The following is a 23082-nucleotide window of genomic DNA, read 5'->3' on the forward strand; positions in this document are numbered from 1 at the left end:
TGATTCCAAGAAGGCGCCTGTGCTGTGGCCTTCCCATAGGCTCTCAGTGCCTCCCAGGCAGACATTCACTCCAGTCTGCCAATGAGGCAGAGAAATGTCAAGTGACTTCTCCAAGGTCAAAGAGCTGGAGAGCAACGGAGTCAGGATTCGAACCCAGGCCTTCTGGCTCCAGGAGACACGCCTTTAACCACCACCCTACAAGCTTTGCACTGCATATTTTCAACGGGCCAGGTACTGTGATGGGCACCTTGCCTGCTATGACTCATTCTATCCTCCCAATGATGACAAGGTAGTTTCTCATCCTCATTTATAAATGAGAATGCTGAGCAAACCCAGCAAACTCACACTTGGAACCTGGGTCTCCCACCTAATGACACAGCCTCAGATCTCTCCACTCAACTATGCTATTGCCCCAGGACTGTGAGACAGGTTTCCTGGACTCCAGTAGCCACAGTCAAGTTGAGAGATATAACATTCAGCCTCCTATGAATATCTGAGAAATAAAGGCATTGCCCCCCACTCATTGCCTGCAAGGGCAGCGGCACAGATTGAGCTGGGCAGGGGATGGTGCTTTAAGCCAGACTGAAGAGGACGGGAGAGGGAAGGACCAGCAGAGGACGTGGGGGCGGAGAGGTGGGGGAAGGCAGTAAGAGTATTTAGTTGGAGGATGTGCCTGGAACATTCTAGCATTTGGGAGGAAGGTTGACAGAGCCTTTGACGATGAGATGGGGGATGGCAAGCTCAGATGGTGACACCGAGGGTCTAGACAGTGAGTCCCTCATGGACAGGGGCTATTCATCTGTGAATCTTCGGGGCCTAAGACATAGTAGGTGCTCAATAAATGGAAATGAGGGTGGTTGAAGAAGATGACCCGATTTGGACCTTGTTCTGCTACTAATAAGTGGACAACCTTGAGTGTATCCTGTCACCTCTCTGGGCTTCTTCTTTATCTCTATAATCAGCCCCATCTCTCCCCAGGATGGAAAGGGCTATGAGGGAGCTACCTAAATATGTAATCCTGCAGGTGAGAGGCTTTCAAACCTCTTCAAAAGTCAGTTCAATAAACGTACCCACAAGACCATGCCAATACTTAACTCAATGCCAGAAAATTCTGTGAGCAGCTCATCTAAATCCATCCTGCTGGTATTTGGAGCCACATAATTTGCTTGGTCCTCAGGGGAGAAGGAAGAGCTGGCTGACCATTCTCTGTGTAGATTATAGACCTACTCTCAAGGAAGGATGATCCAATCTTTCATTCATTCAACAAACATTTATTGAGTAGGTACTATGTGCTGGCACTGTTCTAGGCACCTGGAATACAGCAGTGAACAAAATATGAAGTCCTGCCTTCATGCAGGTTACATTCTAGTGGAGAGACAAATTTATATTTTAAAAAATAAAGCAGGGAGAGGAAAAAGAGGGGGTGTGGAGGCTGCTACTTTTTCAGGTGGGGTGTGGTGGTCAGGGAAGTCCTCTCTAGTAAGGTAGTCAAGAAGAAAGAGAATGAGCTAGCAGATGTCCGGGGAAGACGCTCCAGGCAGAGGGAACAGCAAGGGCAAAGGCCTGGGTCAGAGCACACCTGGCAAGGTCGAGGGCCACTGGGGAGGCCAGTGGGGGTAGAGGGCAGGGAGAGGGAGGGAGAGGAGGAGAGGTCTGAGTGTAGCAGGAGCCACACCCAGCTGGGCTCGTAGGACAGCGGGAACTTTGGCTATTACTCTGAGTGAGATGTGAGACAATGGCGAGCTTTTAAGCAGGGAGGCCTTTCCAAGTAGAGTGTGATGTGACATCACCTTGAACAGGCTCACCTCGGCCACAACATGCGTGGAGAATAACCTGCCTGCGGGGCAAAGCTGGAAGCACTCAGGCAAGTGGGAGCTCCTCGCTGAAACCCAGGTGAGAGAGGATGGCCTGCCGTGGTTGCTTTAGAGTGGGTGAGAAGTGGCTGTTTCTGGACATACTTTGGAGGCAGAGACAACAGCAAGATTATTTATTGCTAATCCAACTTATCCAAGGTGAATCTGACTTTCAAGGTCTTGGCCACCAGGTCAACAGTTTTGCTTAGAGGTGCCCTTGGCTGACATTGACATTCTCTTTCTTCACTCTAACCCCCAGAAGCTAGAAGAAAAGAGGCTTTTCACATTAAAACTGTTAACCACCTCAGGGCAGGTGGGTGCAAGGCCAGCTCTGCTGAGGCTGGTCTAAGATGTGCTAGGCAAGACTTGAGGGAGTCAGCCTTCCGAAGGTGTCCATCCACACCTGGAAAGCAAACTCAGCCCCATGGCATGGCCAATAACCCCAGAACAACAACGTGGCTGTTAATGCCAATGAGCACCCCCCATTAGAGCAGCTACAAAGAAGTGTAATAATAATTATCACCATCACAATCACAACGACAATAAGCGCAACCAACATTCATTGCACATTTACTATATGCCGGGCACCGTGCTAAGCATCTTGCTTGCAGTAGCTCACGTAACCCTCTATACACCATGAGGTGGGTGCTGCTAGAATCCCCATTTTACAGATGAGGAGTGTGAGGTTCAGCCTAAGGTCACACTGATAGGAATAGAGTAGGATAATTAAATAGTTAGTTATAAATCCCACTAGGGGATTAAAGACAGAAAGGGAATTTTAAGGGGGTTTGGGAGACCGTTGTAAACTAACGACCACTCAAGAAAAGAGTCCAGTAACCTAGCAACAAGCTACACTACCTAGAAGGAAGACCAGGTGCATTCAAGCACCAGGCACACTCAAGCCACAAACCCTGATAGTTAAAACAAAGGACAATAGCTATGGAGTCTGAATCTTGTTACATGAAGTCCGGGAGTTATTTGTCCTTGAAGAATAGCATTTCTGCATGTAGCCTAGACAGAAATATAGGTGAAAGGGGAAACAACTAGGTGATAGGGGACATCATACCAAAACCTGAGATGGATTATCATATTTTAGTATATATCACCACCCTTCTGCTAGTATACATATGATTTAACTAGCCATGACAGTCCCGGTTAGACATATAGGGTCAAAGAAGGAACTAATGATGTAAGCCTTGACGTCTGCCCAAGAATGAGGAAGAAGTTGGTCTTCTCCCATCCCCACTTTTTCTTTGATTATAAAAACGTATCCCCCTTCATTCTCGGGGCTGCGCTCCCTTGCCTCTGCCCACTTGAATCTCTCACAAGCGTCCTGTGCTAATAAACTCACTCTTACCTATCGCTTTGCCTCACGCTGAATTCTTTCTGTGACAAAAGAACCTGAGCTTCAGCAAGTCCTGACATCCGGTGAGTGGTTTCAATGAAAAGACTGTGGGTTCAAGTCCCCTCCTAAGTCAGGGACCATGGGTTCAAGTCCCAATCTGAGTTTTGGCTGGGTTCAAGTCCCAGCCGAGCTGGAGTGCAGTTTTAACACCCATAGAAAATGACGGTACCAGGGCTGAACCTCATGTCTCTCTAACTGCTCTTTTAGCCCTTACAGCTCCTTGCTGATTGGCTCTCACTCACTGGAAGGCCCCTCCCAGGGCTCACCACCCAGACTCATCGTCTCATCATCATTGGGCCCTGGCCCCACCGTCCCACCCCTCTCTTCTGAGGCAGGGCCAGGCCTCAACACGCACCCCTCCATCCACACGCCCCCACTGATTCCCTGCAGCTAAGGCTCCACCAATCGACCCTTTCCTACCTGCAGTGAGATCGCCTGAACTCCAGGTAGGGGGCCAGGCAGGTTAGAAACAGGTTCTGATTTTAGAGATGAAAGCCAAGTTGGTTGCGTATTGCAAAGATTACAAACTAATACCTTAGCAAGGCCCTCGGGGAACATTTTTAATGAATATGTAATGACTAAGGTGTTAGATAAAATGGCACGGCCATAGGGGATTTTTTTTCCCAAAACTTGCTTACTTGGCCTCCATCTGATGCGCCAGGCACTTCGCTAAGTGCATACTCACATCAAACCCTATAGTACAGACAGGATTGATGACTCATCAGGACCATTTTACAGATAAGACAATTGAGGCTCAGGAAGGTTAAGTAAGCTGCCTAGGGTAGCACCGCTAGCAGGGGATAGGAGGGGCGAAGCGGCCTTGCCTGCACAGCCCACTCTCACAAGGGCTGTCAAGCTGGCTGGGTGAGGGGATGAGCCAGCAGGTTAAACATCACACCTGCAATTTTGCTCTATTTACTTTCAATGCACCCATTCTTTTCTCTATAAATCACAGTGTCCTGCCCTTGTCAGGATCATCAAAGGCCCAATTAACCCTGAATACTGTGGCCCCTTCTTTGCAAACTTCCCCCAAACCCACAGCTTTTCAGACTGGGAAAATTACAAAGCTGGTAGAAAACCAGCCCAGCAAGCAAGCATTTATTCTATAGCGACCCTGTAGGGGGAGGGGGAGAAACCCACATGCGTAAGAAAACCACACACAGCAGCTAAATTCTGACTGCCAAGCCTTTATTAGTGGTGATGAAAGGCAGCAAAAACAGCGCAGGGCTTTCTACTCCCAGGCGGGGGCTGCAGTCCCAGGAATTAGTCATGTTTTGACTGGTGGAGTTATGGAATTTATAATGGAGGCCCCACAGAAATTAAACACGGATTACGGCCAACTCCCTCCCCCAGCCGGTCTCCAGCAGGAAGTGCCGCTGGGCTCCCTCACCCCCTCCAGGAGCCTGGTTTGCCGGCCTGGAGTCCTGTCTCAAGATGGTGACCCCTACGGTGCAGGGTTACAGAGGAGGTAACTCTGGCTACCCTGTCCACCCCTCATGGAATCCTGGACAGTGGGGATCAGGTCTGTCCTCTGTGTCCTGGGCAGCACCAACCACCAAACTGGGGTTCAGTAAGACTCAAAATGAATCTGTGTCTTCAACCCCACCAGCGTTCTTGGGTTAAGCATCGCTCTCTCCCTGGAGGGAGCTAATAGTTGAGGGGTTAGCCACAGAACTGGGGTTCAGGAGAAGTGGCCTGAATTTAGGCGAAGAGTTCCAATGAATTCTGCCTTAATTAAGGAAAAGAGTTGGACCCACCTCTCACACTCTGATTTTAGGGCTGCTTTAAAACTCCGAAGATCCCTGAGAGTGGTTGTATATCAAGGTCATAACACCTTAGTGGAAAAGTTCATCAAAAGGACAGGATGAAGAGGAAAGTTTGCCAGCAGTACCTGGGCTTTGTGATGCCTGTATGTAGTTGGTTGCTCTTAGAGCCTTTGATCCTGGCTTTTTGTTACAGATGAGTGACTCAGGGAGAAAATTAACCATTAATGAGCACCTACTATGTCCCAGGCACTGTACTAAGCCACTTTAGAAACATTCTTCAGTCTCAGAGTAGACGCCTAATAAGTATTCGTTGAATGAATAAATGACTTAAAGCCCCATATCAGCCCTGTGAGGTAGGTACTATTATACTATTATCACCTCTTTACAGTTGAGGCAATAGAACCAAAAAGACGGACTCTCCTTTGCCCCAGGGAACACAGCATCCAAGTGGGGATCAGAGATTCAAGCCCAAGTCTGTCTGACTCTGACATCAGAGCTCTTAGGAAAGGACAGCCACGGTTCCTTCTTTCTCAGCAGGGGTTGACTTCTTGGAAGAGGAGATCACGAATGAGGCTGAAAAGAAGCGAAAAGCCAGGGAGCTGTTCTGAGACTTGCAGTGCTGAAAAAGTACATGGAGCCAAGCACTGATGTCCCAACCGGGACGGGGCATATCTGGCTCTCAGCCTGAATTCATCTCACTCTCTCACCTTGGAGATGACTCTCCCCAAGCCCCACACTGGTGGCTGTCTCTCCTGCCGTCATCCAGGATGATGTGCTCCGAAGTTGACAACAACCGGACATCAGCTTGCCGATAGGAAGATCTGTTAGTCCCTCGAACGCACCACGACTCCAAGTATTGCCAATACCAAATTCCCAATCTAAAGCGTCAGAGAGAAGCAAGGTCCTGGACAACACAAAACCTGTTTCTCTTAGAGTCTAATGGAATGCATGTTTTCATAATTTATAGTATTACTCTGGTCAGATCTTCTCTGGACCATTGTCCAGGCTATACCCAGAGCTCTAATTCTTCAAGCGATGTCATGACTCTGCTTCCAATTCTGACAGTTCTCCCCATCACCCTCAGGATGACGTCTTCACTCCTTGGTGTGACACTCAATGTCCTTCAAGAGCTGGCCCTACCAACCTCCACCTTCATCTTTCCTGACTCCCTACTACCCTCATTCTCCAGCCATTCTAAGTGTTCCATCTATTTAACCCCACACCAGGTCGTCAAAAGCAGCCATCAGGTTGCTAGCAGGGGCAACCATTCCAAACAAAAGGAAGAGCATGTGCTAAGTCCTACTCCTCTGGCAAGAGTCATCTCAGGCGTCACTTCCTACAGAAGACCCCTCTGGCTGACTGCCTCTCCCTGTAGCCAGCCACTCTCCATCCCTGTGATACCTTTGTGTATAGAATGTGATTCTGCCCCATCACTAAATTACCCTACAACGCCTTCCCCTGGAAAGTTAACACTTTTTGATGTTTTGTATCACCAGCACCTTCCTGCATGTGATCAAGTAAAAATAAACAGAAAAGCCAGGTTTTTTGCCTAAGGACTTTATCAATAGAGGCTGGTGTATACAGATGTAATAATAGCTAATCCTTATTTGTCTGGCACTTGCTAAGTGTTTTACATACGTTAACTCATCAAAACCATCTGGTAATCATCAAAACCACCCTGAGGTAGGTGTCTTTATTGGGCCCATTTTACAGATGGGAAAACTGAGGTACAGGAGGTTAAGTAACTTCCTTCAAGGCGACAGAGCTAGAAAGCAGCACAGCAAGAATGATAATCCACACAGTCTGGCTTCAGAGTATGATCCTTTGTCCATTTCAGAATCTGCCTCTCTAGGGAAAGGGGACATAGAGGTGGGAGAGACACTGAAAGTCTCTTCTAGAGCCAGGAGGGTACTCAGCATCAACGCTGACTTTGTTCTCTGTATCAGCAGAACCTAAAGCTTCTATCAGGGTTATCTCAGGAAACTTGGGCATCCAAACCCTACCCAAACCCAAATACAAGGGTGCCAAGCCCCAGCAGAAACTGGCAATAGAAACTGGCAGGACTGTACCCTCACAGCTGTGAACGGCCCGCCTGGGGGGCCTTCCCTTTGTCCCCTCTGCCAGCTCCACCCAGCCCCTTCCCCAGCTGCCAAGACCCTGCCTCCCACCCCCCTGCACCTGGTTGCCCCTGGCAGGCAGCCCCGGACCCCTCGTGGAGGATAAGCTTCCCCCAGCTCAGAGCAGCTGCCAGACAATGCCAGAGCCAACAGGCATCTTCTGGGCACCACTCACTGCCCTGCCAGGCCTGGCGTGCCAGCAGTTCCATGTTAGGTTGATGGCCCTGCACAGCCCCACGGAGCTACTATTTTTAACTTAATTGGAGAGTGGAAGGAGAGAGATGGTACCCAGCAAGGGAGTTTTAAAAGCTTTCGAAGTGGGGGAGGGGGAAGAAAGTGAAGAAAAGTTCGTAATTATACACCAGGCAGCCAGATTTGATGCTTGAACAGAAAGGTTAAATGTTACATTTGGAATAAAATGAGAAAAAATGTTCTGATGACAGTTGCCCAGAGCTAAATAGGGGGAAAAAAAAAATACCCCTTGCCCATCTCTTCTCCAGCTCCCACTTTTCTCTCGTACTCGTTTCTGTGTTTCCCCACTTCTGCTTTTTAAGGATCAAGAGTACACAAATAAACCGATTTGGAGCACAAAGATGACTGTTTGGTATGTCAGCACCTTGACTGCAATTCAAAAGCAGCTTTCACTCAAGCCTGGAAAAACCACACATCTGCATCTCTCAGGCCAAGGGGTCCAACAAGGCCCAGAAAACTGGGAGGGTGGTCTGGAACTGTGCATAACATCTTGGGCCTTAGTATGGATAAACCTAGCTTCAAATCCCTCCTCTGCCAAGGGACAGATGCTGTGGGTTAACTCACCCAATGCCCATCTGCCTCCTGTTTCTTTCAGCTACTTCTAAGTAATGAGACATAAGCAGAAGTCAGCTGGATGAGGCTTTCCCATAAACAGATACATGGCACACTCCCTTCAACCTGCCTTTTCCTGCAAGAAATGTGGGTGTGATGCCAGGAGCTACTGCAGCTATTTTGTGAAACGAGACAACAAACTAAAATTGGAAAAGAGTCCTTGATGATGGAGCTATACCACGGGTCCACTGGACTGCCTACTTGTTACCTGAGACAAAAAATCCCAATATGTTTCAGCCACTTTTAGTCTAGTTTCCTTCCAGGAATGCTGAATCCATTCCTACTTTGGCAATCCGTTATTAGCTTGAGCATGATTGTGAACTTGAGCAGGTGCTTAACATCTCTAAGCTTCAGTTTTCCTATTTGTAAATGGGGACAAAGATCACTTATTTCACAGTGTGCACGTGAGGATTAAATGCAATTCCATTTGTAAAGCACTCACCACAATGCCCGACAAGGCACAGTGCCTGCTGTTGCTATTAATACTCCTGATTAGTAAGAGAGAAATATCAAATTATAAAATTTAAAGTAATATCTCTTATTTCAATTAACTTTCTAGCTCTCAAAATGACTTATCTTTTATTTTAGCTCATTCTCAACCCCAAACCTCTGAGAGGAGGAAGTGTTACTCTCTATCGTACACCTGATAGACTCAGAGAAGACTCAGAAGAAGCCCAAGGTAGCTTCATTACTGACAGGGCTCAAGTCTGACTCCAAATCTCTGGGGCATTCTAGGCCCCACTTCTGCCCCTGGGGACCACTGATGGCTCAATTTCGGGGATAAGGATGTGGTTGAGAGAATATGGTTCATGTGTCAAAGATGAGGTGAGCTTGACTGTGGTCTCCAAATCCCTCCTCCTATTCCTGGAACATCAGGGTTCCCTGGGCGTCAATCCTCTACCCACTATACTTTTGGTTCCCTAATGTTGAGGGACAGATGGGAACCAAACATTAGGGAAACCAAAAGCCCCTTCCAGAAGCATCCGTATAACAAAGTGGTTGACATCCCAGACTGGATTTGAACCCAACTTCTGCCGCTTACCAGAAAAAAAAATTTGTTAAATAAATAGTAAGTTAGAACTCCTTTCTCTGTATTAGTTAAAATAAGCAAAAAGCTGCTGTAACAACCCCCAAAGCCCAGTGGCTGAACATAGGAGATTCTTCCTCAAGTCCCAGGGCAGTGCAGGTTGGTGGGACTGGGTGAGGTTGGGGAGCGGGCTCTGCTCCACTCAGTCAATTTGCCTCCTTCCACCTGCTACTCTGCCCCTCCCCCATTAGATCCACTGCATCCCACAGGCTGATGGGGCTATTTTAAGGATCAGGCACCCACTGAACTAGCCAGAATCTATGTGTGGTCAGCCCTACCTAACTCCGAGGACACTGGGAAGTGTGAGCTCACAATGTGCTGAGGAGGGAGGGGCACAGTCGCCGATGGTCGCCAGCAATCTCCATCTCGGTCCACCCCATCCAAAATAGGCATCCCTCCACCACCCAGATCACGTGACCTTGTAACACTTAATTCATTTTATTCTTCATCATCTGAGATAGATTTCCCTGCAGGCACACCTCATTTTCTTGTGCTTCACAAATAATTGTGGGGTTTTTCTGGTGTTTTCTCTTTTTTTTTCAGACTGATTTGTGGCAACCCGGTGTCAAGCAAGTCTACAGGCGCCACTTTTCCAACAGGATTTACTCACTTCATGTCTCTGTATCACAGTTTGGCGATTCTCGCAATCTTTCAAACTTCTTCATCATTATTATTATATTTATTATGGTGATCTGTAATCTTTGATGTTACTACTACAGTTTGTTGAAGGCTCAGATGAGAGCATCTTTTAGCGATAAAGTATTTTTAAATTAAGGCATGTGTTTTTTTTAGATGTAATGCTATTATACACTTAATAGCCTATAGCCCAGTGTAAACATAAATTTTTTTTTTTTTTTTTTTTTTGCGGTACGCGGGCCTCTCACTGTTGTGGCCTCTCCCGTTGCGGAGCACAGGCTCAGGACGCGCAGGCTCAGCGGCCATGACTCACGGGCCCAGCCGCTCCGCGGCATGTGGGATCTTCCCAGACCGGGGCACGAACTCGTGTCCCCTGCATCGGCAGGTGGACTCTCAACCACTGCGCCACCAGGGAAGCCCGTAAACATAACTTTTATATGCACTGGGAAACCAAAAAATTCACGAGGCTCTCTTTTTTGTGATATTCGCTTTATCGCCGTGATCTGGAACTGAACCCTCAGCATCGCCCAGGTCTGCCTGTATCTATCGCCTGCGCCCTCACAGCAGATGACAATCTCCTGAAACCAGAAACTTCATGTATCTTTTTCACCTAGTGCCTAGCATAATACCAGGCACATAGCAGTTCTCCAATATTTACTGAATAAATATTACACTAATAGGAACGCAAACTTCAGCAGAGTATTGGGACGTGCGGGATGAATGGGGAGAACGTGGCGACGGAAGAAGGATGCTCCAGGCCCTCATCCATTCTGCTCAGTGGGAACCACTGTTCACAGGTCTCCAAAGTCCTCAGGGGCTTCCCTGGCCCCACCCTGGCACTCACATACTCACGTTCCCTGGGTCCCCCCAAAGGGACTGCCCACCCTACCCCCATCCATCACAGAAGGCAGCACTTTCAAACAAGTTGTTTATTTGCAATATAGAAAACAAGACCCTGGCCAGGGGCCCAAGGGCCGGAAGGGCACTCCAGGCTACCTGCACCAACTCCTCCCCAGTCAATGAGAGGATGGAGGTCTAGAAACGTCAACTATCCCCATCCCCACCCTCCCTATCCCCTACTCAAAACTAATTCTCTCTTGCCCCAGTTAAAACCTACTCAACCAAAAGAATGGGACAACCCAAGGGAGATGCCAGGACAAATAAGTAGCTATTAAGCATGGAGATGGCAGCTGGCCGTTCCCATCCCAGTGACAGACCACCCCCCTGGAAGGCTTCCAGGGATGACACCCTGTCCTCCCATGGGTTGGAGCCCACTCCTGCAACAAGATAAAACCCTAGAACCTAAAAAAAATCCCTCATGACCTTTGAATTCCAAAGCCAGCTAACCCCATCCCGGCCCAGCCCCTTTTGCTGAAATGAATCCACCCATGCCCATCTGATGGGAGCTGGGTTCCAGGAGCAAAGCCAGCCCATCACATCTTGAAACTCTCATCATACTCGTCTTTGGTCATCCACTTAGACTTGTAAGTCGACAGATGAGCCACTACAGACGCTCCTAGCCAGACACTAAAGTTCCTGTTGGAACCCACCCACATGGTGGTCTTGGTGGAGGAGAAATGATCAGCGATCAGCCTGTACAGACGCTTGGTGAAGCCAGGATAGAGGGTGTTGCCCCCGCAGGCCATCAGGTGGGAGACGAGCAGTGGGTGCATGGAGGCCTCACAGGTCTCGATGGAATCCAGGACGGCCTGGGAGATGCTGGGCCCTTGCAGGTCGAACACCTCAGGGCTGAAGAACATCTCAGGAGCCAGCCGCTGCATGGGGGTCAGCTCCACATGGCTGCCATCCGGGAGCTGATAGGCATTACTCTCATCGGAGCCTCTTGGCAGGCTCTGATAAAAGTCCAGTGACTCCCCCAGATTCTGCGGCACGTAGCACTTGGTCATCTGAGTGGTGGCCACCGTATCCAGCTGAAACAGGTTGTGTCGATTGTGATCTTCCTTAAAAAGGCTCTTGAAGAGATAGGCCGACAGATCCTGGCCTGCAAACTCCAGCATCTTAGCACTGGACCGTAAGGGGCAGCCCAGATGGAAAGGCTGCACGCGGGTCAGGCCGTAGCCTGAATCTACCACCACGCCGGTCAGGAGGCCAGAGGCATACAGGGACATCTCCAGCTGGTCAGCCAGGAAGATGGACGGGACATCCAGTAACTCAAACATAATCTGCAAGAAGGGAGAAGATGGACACTCAGGGTATTTTCCCCAAAGTGTCCCGATCCATTTCTGTTTTCCCCAAGGCCTCACTACACGTCTGCTCACAATGTTGAAGTCGGCACAGACCTGTGTCCTGCAGGGAACAGCTGGCCCCTTGGAGCTTATGCTGGGGGAATAAGGGAAGGGCTCTGGAGGATTAGAAAGAGCCAGATTGGCCCTTGGGAGCTTGCCTGATGATGGCCTTTCAGAGGACCATTTTGGTGGAGGGGTGGGAAGAGACCTCAGCCTGTGAGAAAGGGCGCTGAGATGCCGGGTTATGTGAGCAGTGGGGACACAAGTGGCGGCCATAGTGAAGGGCCAGATTTCCAGCCTGAACGATTTACTTAGAAGAAAGAGATGAGAGAAGAAACAAGTGCTGCATCCCCAAGTTTCTGACACTACAGATGCAGAAGGGCTGTAACATCCCATCCTTCTGTAGCCTTTGGCCACTTACCCACCTTTGAAGGCCCGGGCAAGTCTACCTTCTCCCCTCAGTGGGAGGGACCTCCCTCCATTCCCACGCTCAGAATATTGTCCCCTCACCGTCCATTCCCCAAATAGAATAGAAGCCAAGGTCCTCTTTTTCAAACAGAAAATCAAACATGACTCCCCCAACCCCACTTAAAGCCCCCCAGGAGCTGCTTATTCACTCAGAGCAGAGGTTGGGAAGCATTTTCTGTAAACGGCTCAGGAGGCCAGATGTAGCAAATAAAAATACAAGATGCCCAATTAAATCTGAATTTCAGGGCTTCCCTGGTGGCGCAGTGGTTGGAGTCCGCCTGCCGATGCAGGGGACGCGGGTTCGTGCCCCGGTCCAGGAGGATCCCGCGTGCCACGGAGCAGCTGGGCCCGTGGGCCGTGGCCGCTGCGCCTGCGCGTCCGGAGCCTGTGCTCCGCGGCGGGAGAGGCCACAGCAGTGAGAGGCCCGCGTACTGCAAAAAAAAAAAAAAAAAAAAAAAAAAATCTGAATTTCAGATTGACAACAAATAATGTTTTAGTATAGCCGATGCAATATTTGAGACATACTTATACTAAAACGTTATTTGCTGTTGATCTGAATTTCAAATCTATCATGTATTTTATCTAGCGAATCTACAACAGTAAATATTTTAGGCTTTACAAGCTATAGTCCCTGTACAACTATTTAGCTCTGCTGTTGCAGTGTGAAAACAGCCATAGACTATATGTAAATGAGTGGGCGTGGCTATGTTCCAACAAAACTTTCTTTATAAAGACAGATGGTGAGCCAGATTTGCCCCACCTGCTATAGCTTGCCAACCCTTGATTTAGAGTAAAATCCAACCACATCCCATAGCCTACCAGGACTATGAGGTCCAGCCCCTGTAAACCTCACCTTCCTGTCTCCCTCTTGCCACCCTCCCTAGTTTGCTGAGCTCCAGCCTCACTGGGAGAAATCACCTCCTCAAAGAAGCCCTCCCTGATCACCCTCTTCAAAGGGACTCCCCTTCTTCCCCCCAGTCAGTTATCACTCCATTTCATTTTGTTTCCAGAACTGATTACTACCTGAAATTCTTATTTGTTAACTTATTCACGATCAAGTCTTCTCCCAGAACATAAGCTCTTTGAGGGCCAGAATATGACCTGTGAACATTTATGGAATCCATGAGTATCCAGCATCCCTCCCACCCCTGGTAACACCCTGTTCACAGAGCATTTTACCTGCTGTGTCTCTTTCTGCCGGAGGAGCCTCTGTGAGCCCCTCTCGCCTAACACAAGTGCCAGGCACGCACTAGCTAGTCAGTAAGTATTCGTGGGGCGAATTATTTAGAAAGCAGAGCTCCTGATGCCCATTCCTGTCTGAACACAAAGTGCCAGGCTGTTCCCTGCTCCCTGGTGAGGGCAGCCCTGAGAAGACCTTACCTCCAGGGTCTTCTGACGGTCCGCAGGCTCCTTCAGGGGGAACTCTGTGACCATCACAGGGGAGTTCTCATTCTCCAGCCTGTGTTTCTCTAGGACAAATGACCAGATGTGCTCCACACCCTCCCAGTTGAGGACACGGCCCCGGTGGATGGGGTAGCTAAAGGTGTCAGGACGGCAAAGATCGATGCCTAGGCTCACGCGCCGCCGGGCGTAGCTGGGGCCAGGGTTCTCCCTGCAAGGGATGTAGTTCACGATGCTCGGGAAGACCATCTGGGGCTCATTGAACCCCGAAAAGCCAGCCTTCAGAAAGCCAGAGCCGTGGTCAATGACGATGGTTCTTGTAGCCATGGCAGATGCAGAGGTGCGAGAGGTCTGCTAGATTCAGCTCCTCAAGGATGTATGGCAAAGCAGGGCCACCTGTGGAGGGGAAGGATAGGGGTGATTTGTGAACTCATTCTAGGCCACCATTGGCTTCTCCACCCCAGAATCAAACCTCAGGCTCCCCTGAGCCCGTCCCCCTTTCAAGCCTTTGCACAAGCTGTAAACTGCACCTGGAATGTTCTTCCCATCCCAAACTCCCAGTCATCCAGTAGAGCCCACCTAACAGGCCCCGCCTGGGAAGTCCTGCCAACCTCCCCCCTACTTCCCACCAAGCTTCTCCCTCTGCATTTGGCACACTCGTCTGTACCAGGTGGGCACTTCTGTCCCCAGAGGCCCACTTACAATTTGCAGACTTGCAAGAAGCTTGTCACATAGGAACTACTGGGTGGACTTTGGCTGCCTGATTGAGGACACGTGGAAGACGAACCATCAGCCTCGGGACCACTGCCCTCAACAATAACAGTGTAAGAGCAGGAGTGGCAGGAGTACTCGTGACTACGACAGCGACAGCTATGGCTACCATCTCAGGAGTATACACGCTCTCATCTATCTAGTGCTATGAGGAACACTTGAATTTTAGCTTGAACTGTGCAAAATTATCATGCGTGTCCATCAAAAATGATCAAATATCAGCAATTTCATAGGGTTTGACCTCATAAATGGTCTCATTTCATTTTCATCACGATCTATAAGGAGGGTACCATTATTACACTCATTTTATAGATAGGGAAACTGAGGCACAGAGAGATTAAAGTTACCTTCCCAGGGCCACACAACTAACAAAAGCAGGGCCAAGGCTTAAAGCCAAACCAGATTCCAAAGACCACACTCTGAAAATCAGGCCAGGCTGATGAGAAGATATGGATTTTGAGTATGTGCTGAGCAGCTAACGTTTTATATACAGGAGGCTATAAGCGGGACATCTAATCATGACTGTGGTCAGTTTCCTTACCTGTAAAGTGGGAGAGGAATAATAACCACATGCTGAAAAGGTAGGTGTGGTCACTGCCTGATTCCCAGACTTTATAAAACTACAGTAGCCAGGACAATGTGGTATCAGTGAAAGGATAATCACATAGATCCGTGGGACAGAGTGGAGAGCCCAGAAATAGATCCAAACGAAAAATATCAACCGATCTTTGACAAGGTGTGAAAACAATGACATGGAGGAAGAAGAGTCTTTACAACAAATGGTAGGGAACGACTGCAGATCTGCATGCAAAAAAAATGAATTTTAATCCATACCTCACACTTTGTTAAAAATTATCACAAAATAGATCATGCACCTAAATATCAAACCTAAAACTATAAAACTTTTAAAAGAAAACACAGCAGAAAACCATTGTGATCTCAGATAAGGTAAAGTTTTCTTAGATGTAACATTAATAGCCTGATCCATTAAAAGAACAAACTAAAAAATTGGACTTCATCAAATTTAAGAACTTTTGCTCTTCCAAAGACACTGTTAAGAGAATAAAAAGACAAGCCACAGACTGGGAGAAAATATTTACAAATCATATATCTGATAAAGAACTTGTATCCAAAAAACGTAAAGAGCTCACAAAACCCAACAATAAGAAAATAACCCAATTTCTTAAATGGGTAAAAGGTTTAAACACTTCACAAAAGAAGATACAGGAATGGCAAATATACACATGAAAAGATGCTCAATATAATTAGTCATTAGGGAAATGAAAATTAAAACCACAATGAGAGACCACGGTACACCTGTGAGAATGGCTAAAGTTAAAGGCCGACTATACCAAGTGTTGACAAGGAGGTGGAGGAACCAGAACCCTCATGTACTGCTGGTGGGAATGGAAAAGGGTACAACCACTTTAGAGGACAGTTTGGTAGCTTCTCAGAAAATTAAATATACACCTACCACACAACCTAATATTTCGACTCCAAGGATTTACTCAGGGGAAACAAAAGCTCACATTTACACAAAAACCACATGCACATGTTTTTAGTAGCTTTATTCATAATCACCAAAATCTAGAGACAACCTAAATATCTGTCAGCTGCGGAGGGACAGACAAGTCTCCCTGCAGTGGAATAATGCTCAGCAATAAAAAGGAGTAACTGACACACACAGGAACATGGATAATTCTCAAATGCATTACGCTGAGTGCAAAGAAGCCAGACTCAAAAGGCTACGTGCCGTAAGAGTCCATTCATATGACATTCTGGAAAAGGCAAAGCTATAAAGACAGGAAACAAATCAGTGGCTGCCAGCAGCCAGGGGTGGAGAAAGGGACTGACCACGAGGGGCATGACAGCACTGGGGGGTGATGGTCTATTCTGATTGTGAAGGTGCATACACAACTGTATGCACCTGTCAAAACGCTCACAACCATACAGTAAAAAGAGCGACTTTTACTCTAAGTAAAAAAATTTTAAGCAAGAAATCCCAGTAGACGTGGGCACAGATGAAAGGTATATGAAATCCCCTTGCAGAATGCCAACTGTCACACACTCAGCAGACTTGGTACCTGGGATGCATGTGGGTGTCTCGTGCAAGAGAGACATCCCAGGAAGCAGTTCAGCCCGGAGGCCACATTCCAGGGCTGTCACTCCACCAGCTATTTGCTCTACTTCAGTTTCTGTGCAGCAAGCAGTTGCATCTGCCTGTCACTATGGAGCATGACAGTCACTGCCTGGCCCCAGCCAGTAGCTGCCCACTGTCACCAACCTTGGGGCAGTGATTAGGCTTCACTGCCTTGAATTAGCTCTGACAATAGATGAGGGACAGCAAAAAGGAGGAGAAAGATGGAGCCGAGGCACCAGTCTCCTCCCTCGCCTGCTGGCAGGCTGAATGATGGACCCAGGGTAATGGAGAAACAGGCACCTGGATGACATCCTGGGAAGTGGGCTGTGCCACTGACGTCTCTGCAACTCAAGAGCTAGGGGACTGACAAATGCTTCCTCGGCCCTGGCGTTTGGAATTGCAGGAGATGCTGGCAGGGTGATGTCCACTGTGACTGTCAACGTTCACTGAGGGGGCTCCAGGCTGGTGGCCCAGCTGCTCTGGCCTGGGAACTGGAGGGTGGGGAGCAAGGGGCCGTCCCTCCCCTGGACCATGACTGTAGGAAGAAAGTTTGTATGGCTCCAAGGAGCCTGCCCCAAGGACAGAGATAAAATCTACATATTCAAAAGCATTTTACTGAGTCACCTATTGTACAAACCCCTACTGAGCACTGTGTACCCAAAATCATTCTAGACTGACATGGTTCCTGCCCTCCTAGAGCTTACATTCTACTGAGAAAGACTGTCAGTAAGCACCTGATCAAATGTATCATGCCAGGGGGGATTAGTGCAATGAAGAAAAAGAAAATCTGGTAAAAGCAACAGGGAGTATAAGGGGCACAGAGGCTTAGTGTTATTCTAAATAGGGCACTCAGAAAAGGCCTCTTTATAGGGTGACATTTGAGCAGAGAACTGAATTCAGTGAGAGAACAAGTCATGTGATTACGTGGAAAAGCATTCCAAGCCAAAGGAACAGTAAGTGCAAAGGCCCTGAGGAAGAAACTGCTAGCTGTGATCTAGGAACATCCTGGAGGCCAGTATAGGGGGGACATGGTGGGACAGGGGAAGGGTGTTGAAGACCTTGGATGGGACTTTCAGGCCTTTGTACTGTGCTTAGAGATGTGAGAAACAACTAAGGGTTTGAACAGAGGAATGACGTGATCTGACCTGAGTTGTAAAAGGACCGTTTGGGCTGATGTGAAGGACAGATTGTAGAGGGCAAGAGGAGAAGCAAGAGGGGAAAGGACATGAAATATAACGGTGGCCTGCACTAAGGTGGTAGCTGCCAAGAAGGTAAGAAGTGATCAGATTCTGGATATATTTAAGAAAGACTGGTACAGTGGAGTGCAAGACAAGATGAGGAATGAAGGAAGATGCCGAGATTTCTACTCTGAAAAGCCAGAAGAATAACATATCCATTTACTAAGATGGAGACTACGGAAGGAACAGGTTTGGGGTAGGGAGGAAATCAGGAATTTTATTTTGGACATGAGAAAAGTTTGAAATGCCTACTAGACACACATGAAGATGTCTGAAGGCAGAGTTTACAGATGCCTGAGATGGAGCTATAATTGGGAATCACTGAATGGGTGGAACTGCAAATTATGGGGATGGATAAGACCATGAATGGACTCAGTGTAGAGAAAGGCTGGTGCTCGAAGGGACTCTACGGTCTGGAGGCTGGGCCTTGGGAGGGACCAGCAAAGAGGATGAGAAGCAGTGGCCATGGAGGTAGCAGGGAACCAAGAGGGAGTCATGTCTCGGAGGCCAGGCAGAGAAAGTATTTCAAGAAGAGAAGACTTGAATGTGCTGAGAAATTAAGATGAAGACAGAGAAACACCCACTGAATTAAACAACACAGAAGCCATCAGGCAAGAGAGTTTCATTAGAATGCTGAGGAGAAAAGCTTGAGGAGTAGGAAAGAGAGATTCTACAAAACTGGCCCTGCTCTGCACCCTACAAAATGAAAAATGTTAAGGAACTGTTTGGAATTAAAGGACATGGCCACCAACACAATGCACGTTTTCTGATCCTGGATCAATCCAAAACGAATTCCCATAGCATTATTACACACTTCTGGTAGAGTCAAGATAGAGTAAGTTCACTACAGCCTATCACAGAAGATAACTAACAAGTTCAGACAAAATACAAAAAGCAATTACCTGGGGACTCTGAAAAGCAAGAGAAAAACAAAACAGGCAGACTGAAGAGTCAAAATTTAGAGAAGCAACCCACATGGGGTGAAGTTGTTTGTTCTGTTTTCCCCTTTTCTCTTGCAGCACTGACCAGAGGCAGGTTCCCAAGACAGCCTCAGGAGTGGGTGACTGGCAGATAAGACTAAGACAAAAACCTGCCTTTCTGGCCATCAGATCAGGAAAGGGGGCCTTTGCAAGTCAAAAAGGATGGAGAGAAGAGAGTCAGAGAAAGGGTTCCCCTAGTTCTGTGTAGGAACTTGCTGAAGTCCCAGGCTCCTCTGTGCATGTGGGGATAGACCCAAAGCAGCATAGCAAAGGCCTTATGAGCCGAATTGATGTTGGGACAACCACCCACAGAGGAAGAAGACAGAATTACTGTCTGAACCCAACTGGACTGACTGAATGCTAAAACATAACAGACAAAAACAAATGTTCTCCACAGGATTTTAACAGAACACAGAGCTTCACAACATAATATTCAAAATATCCAGGACAGAAACCAAAACTATTTAATATACAAAGAATCAGGAAAATGTAACTAATTCTTAAGGGAAAAGATCAAGTGCTAACTCTGAGATGACCCAGATGCTAAAATTATAAAGATATTAAAGCAGCTATTATAACTATGTCCATGATGTAAAGGTAGACATGCTTGAAACGAATGGGAAAATAAGTGTTTTAAGAGGGAAACAAACTATAAAAATAACCAAATGGGAATTTGAGAAGAGATGTATATATAATATCTACATTTTTTAAAAATCCTGTTCAATAGTAGAATAGTAGAATAGTAAAGGTAGACATGCTTGAAACGAATGGGAAAATAAGTGTTTTAAGAGGGAAACAAACTATAAAAATAACCAAATGGGAATTTGAGAAGAGATGTATATATAATATCTACATTTTTTTAAAATCCTGTTCAATAGTAGAATGGAGATGGCAGAGGAATGCTTAAGAGAAGATATCAATAGAAATTATCCAATCTAAAAAAATAACCTGTGGGACAGGTGGGACAATATAAAAAAGGTCTAATATTCATGTCATTAAAACCCAAGAAGGAAAGAAGGAAGTTTGGCACAATAAAAGTCCTTGAAGAAATAACGACTAAAATTTTCCAAACATTGGTGAAAGACATAAATCTACATATTCAGGAAACTTTGTACATCCCAAAGAAAATAAAAGTTTTAAAATGCACAAACACATCATAGTCAATTGCTGAACACCAAAGATTATTTTTTTTTTTATGGAGAACAGTATGGAGGGTCCTTAAAAAAATAAAAATAGAATTACCATATGATCCAGCAATCCCACTACTGGGCATATACCCTGAGAAAACCACAATTCAAAGAATTTTTTTTAACCTTGAAAACATCTAGAGAAAAATAAAAACATTATATACAGCAGAACAACAATTAGAATGACTGCTGATTTCTCATCAGAAAACATGTAGGCCAGAAGACAATGGAACATCTTTAAAGTGCTGAAAGAAAAGACTGCCAACCCAGAATTCTATACTCAAGACAAAAATCCTTCAGGAATGACGACAAAATAAGACATTCTTAGAGGAAGTAAAACTAAGAAAATTAATCACCAGTAGAACTCCTTTAAAAGAAATGCTAATGAAAGTTCTTCAGGTTGAAGGAAAATGATACCAGAATCTGTAATTCTGAGAATGAAAAAAGCCCAACAGACATGGTAAATATCTGGGTTATTATAAAAGGATATTTTTCTCTTCTTAAAATATGTATGGTCATTGAAAGCAAAAAATATATATAAAACAATGTCTAATGAGTTTTCCAATGGATGTAGATGCAATACATATAATTATGAAAAAGGAGGTAGGGTAAGGGGATCTACATGGTTACAAGATCTACATGTTATTTGAAGTGTAAATACTGACTCTAATTACACTTGTAGGTTAAGTAGGTATATGATAATCCCAAGAGCAACCAATAAAAAATATAATACAAAGAGATAAAGCCAAACACCCAATAGATAAATTAAAATGGAATACTAAAAATATTCAAATAATGTAAAACATTGCAGGAAAGATGGAACAGAGACACAAAAGAACAGAGTGGAGAGGGGGAGACAAAAATTGTAGACCATGTCAATAATTACATTGAAATAAAATGTCCCAAGACACATCAATTGACAGAGGTTGTCTGATTGGAATAGCAACAATAAAAAGACCTAATTATAGGCTGTCTACAAGAAACCTACTTTAAATAAAATAATAAACATCAGTTAAAAGTAAAAATAAGAGGATGGAAAAGATATACCAAGTAAAAATGAATCAAATCTAAGCTGGAGTAGCTATCTTAATATCAAACAAAGTAGACTTCAGAACAAAGAATATTATCAGGAATAAAGATAAGACATTGCATACTGATAAAAGGGTCAATTCACCAAAAGGACATAACAATCCTAAACACATATGCATCTAACAACAGATGTTCAAAACTCTTCTTTCAGCAAAAACTGGAAGGTGTACAAAGAGAAATAGAAAAACCCACCATTCAACTTGCAGGCTTCAATTCATTTTTCAGTAATTGACAGAAAAAGTAGACAAGTCAAGTTAGTTGCTCAGAAATTCCCTAGCTTTGCCAATTTTCTAACTGATACTCATAGAGCACCCTTTCAAACAACAGTAGAATACGCATTCTTTTCTAAAACACACGAAACACAAAGACAAGCCACATTATAAGCTATAAAACCTTGACAAATATAGAAGAACTGAAATCGTATAAAGCATGTTCTCTGATCATAAAGGAATTAAACTAGAAATCAAAAGCAGAATGATACCTGGAAAATCCCCCAAATATTTGGAAATTAAACAAGTGTAAATGGTTCATGGGTCAAAGAAAAAAGTCAGAAAATATTTTGAACTAAATGAAAATTAAAGTAGAATCTATAAAAATTTGTGAGATCAGCTAAAACAGTGCTCAGAGGGAATTTATAGCATTAAATGTTTGTATTTGAAAAAGAAAAACATGTTTCAAGTCAATAATCTAAGCTTCCACTTTTAGAAACTAGAAAAAGAAGAATGTATTAAACTCAAAAGCAAGCTGTGGATGGAAATAATAAAGAACAAAATCACTGAAACTGAAAATAGGAAACCAATAGAGAAGAGTCAATAAAACCATAAGCTGGCTCTTTGAAAAGATTAGTAAATTGATAAACCTCTAGTCAGACTAAGAAAAAAAGAGATAAGACACAAAGGATAGATATCAGGAATGAAGTGACATTACTCTGACACTACAGACATGAAAAGAATAAAAAGAAAGTATCATGAACAACTCTGTGACTATCAATTTGACAATATAGGTGAAAAGAACAAATTCCTTCGAAGACATAATCTACCCAGGTTCACTCAGGAAGAAGTATATAACCTGAATAGCTCTATAACTATTAAAAAGATTGGATTTTTAGTTTAAAACCTCCCAACAGAGAAAACTCCAGACCAAATGGCTTCACTGGTAAATTCTACCAAAACTTTAAGGAAAAAATGATTCTAATTGTATCCAATATCTTCCAGAAAGCCCGAAGAGGAGGGACCACATCCCATGAGGGCAGCATTACCTTGATGCCAAAATCAAAGATACTACAAAAAAAGGAAATAAAAAACCTCTGATAAACATAGATATAAAAAAAATCTGAATAAAACATCGCAAACCCAGCAATATATAGAAAGAATAATGCTCATCAACTAAATGGGGCTTATCCCAGAAATGTAAGGCTGGTTCAACATTTTTAAATCAATGTAATTCTTTTTTATATATATATACATTTTATTTATTTATTTATTTATTTATTTTTGGCTGTGTTGGGTCTTCATTGCTGCTCACAGGCTTTCTCTAGTTGCGGTGAGTGGGGGGCTACTCTTCATTGCAGTGCATGGGCTTCTCGTTGCGGTGGCTTCTCTTGTTGCAGAGCACAGGCCCTAGGTGCGTAGGCTTCAGTAGTTGTGGCACGCAGGCCCAGCAGTTGTGGCTCACGGGCTCTAGAGCGCAGGCTCAGTAGCTGTGGCGCACGGGCTTAGTTGCTCTGTGGCATGTGGGCTCTTCCTGGACCAGGGCTCAAACCCATGTCCCCTGCATTGGCAGGCAGATTCTTAACCACTGTGCCACCAGAGAAGCCCAAATCAGTGTAATTCAA

The 23082-nt window shown here is 45.6% G+C and overlaps 1 protein-coding gene across 1 annotated transcript; it reads right to left on the minus strand.

Annotated features, from left to right (window-relative positions):
* Positions 1–11161: 11161 nt before the first annotated feature.
* ACTL8 (actin like 8) lies at positions 11162–14170 on the minus strand. Its single transcript, XM_029227428.1, has 2 exons — positions 13823–14170; positions 11162–11911 (listed from the first exon to the last, which is right to left on the minus strand). Exons 1-2 carry the CDS (start codon positions 14168–14170, stop codon positions 11162–11164), a joined length of 1098 nt encoding a protein of 365 aa, XP_029083261.1.
* Between the last annotated feature and the right edge of the window lie 8912 nt (positions 14171–23082).

Source organism: Monodon monoceros, unplaced genomic scaffold (genome assembly GCF_005190385.1).
Source record: "Monodon monoceros isolate NGI ecotype Baffin Bay Population unplaced genomic scaffold, NGI_Narwhal_1 Super_Scaffold_18, whole genome shotgun sequence".
Taxonomy (NCBI): Eukaryota; Metazoa; Chordata; class Mammalia; order Artiodactyla; family Monodontidae; genus Monodon; species Monodon monoceros.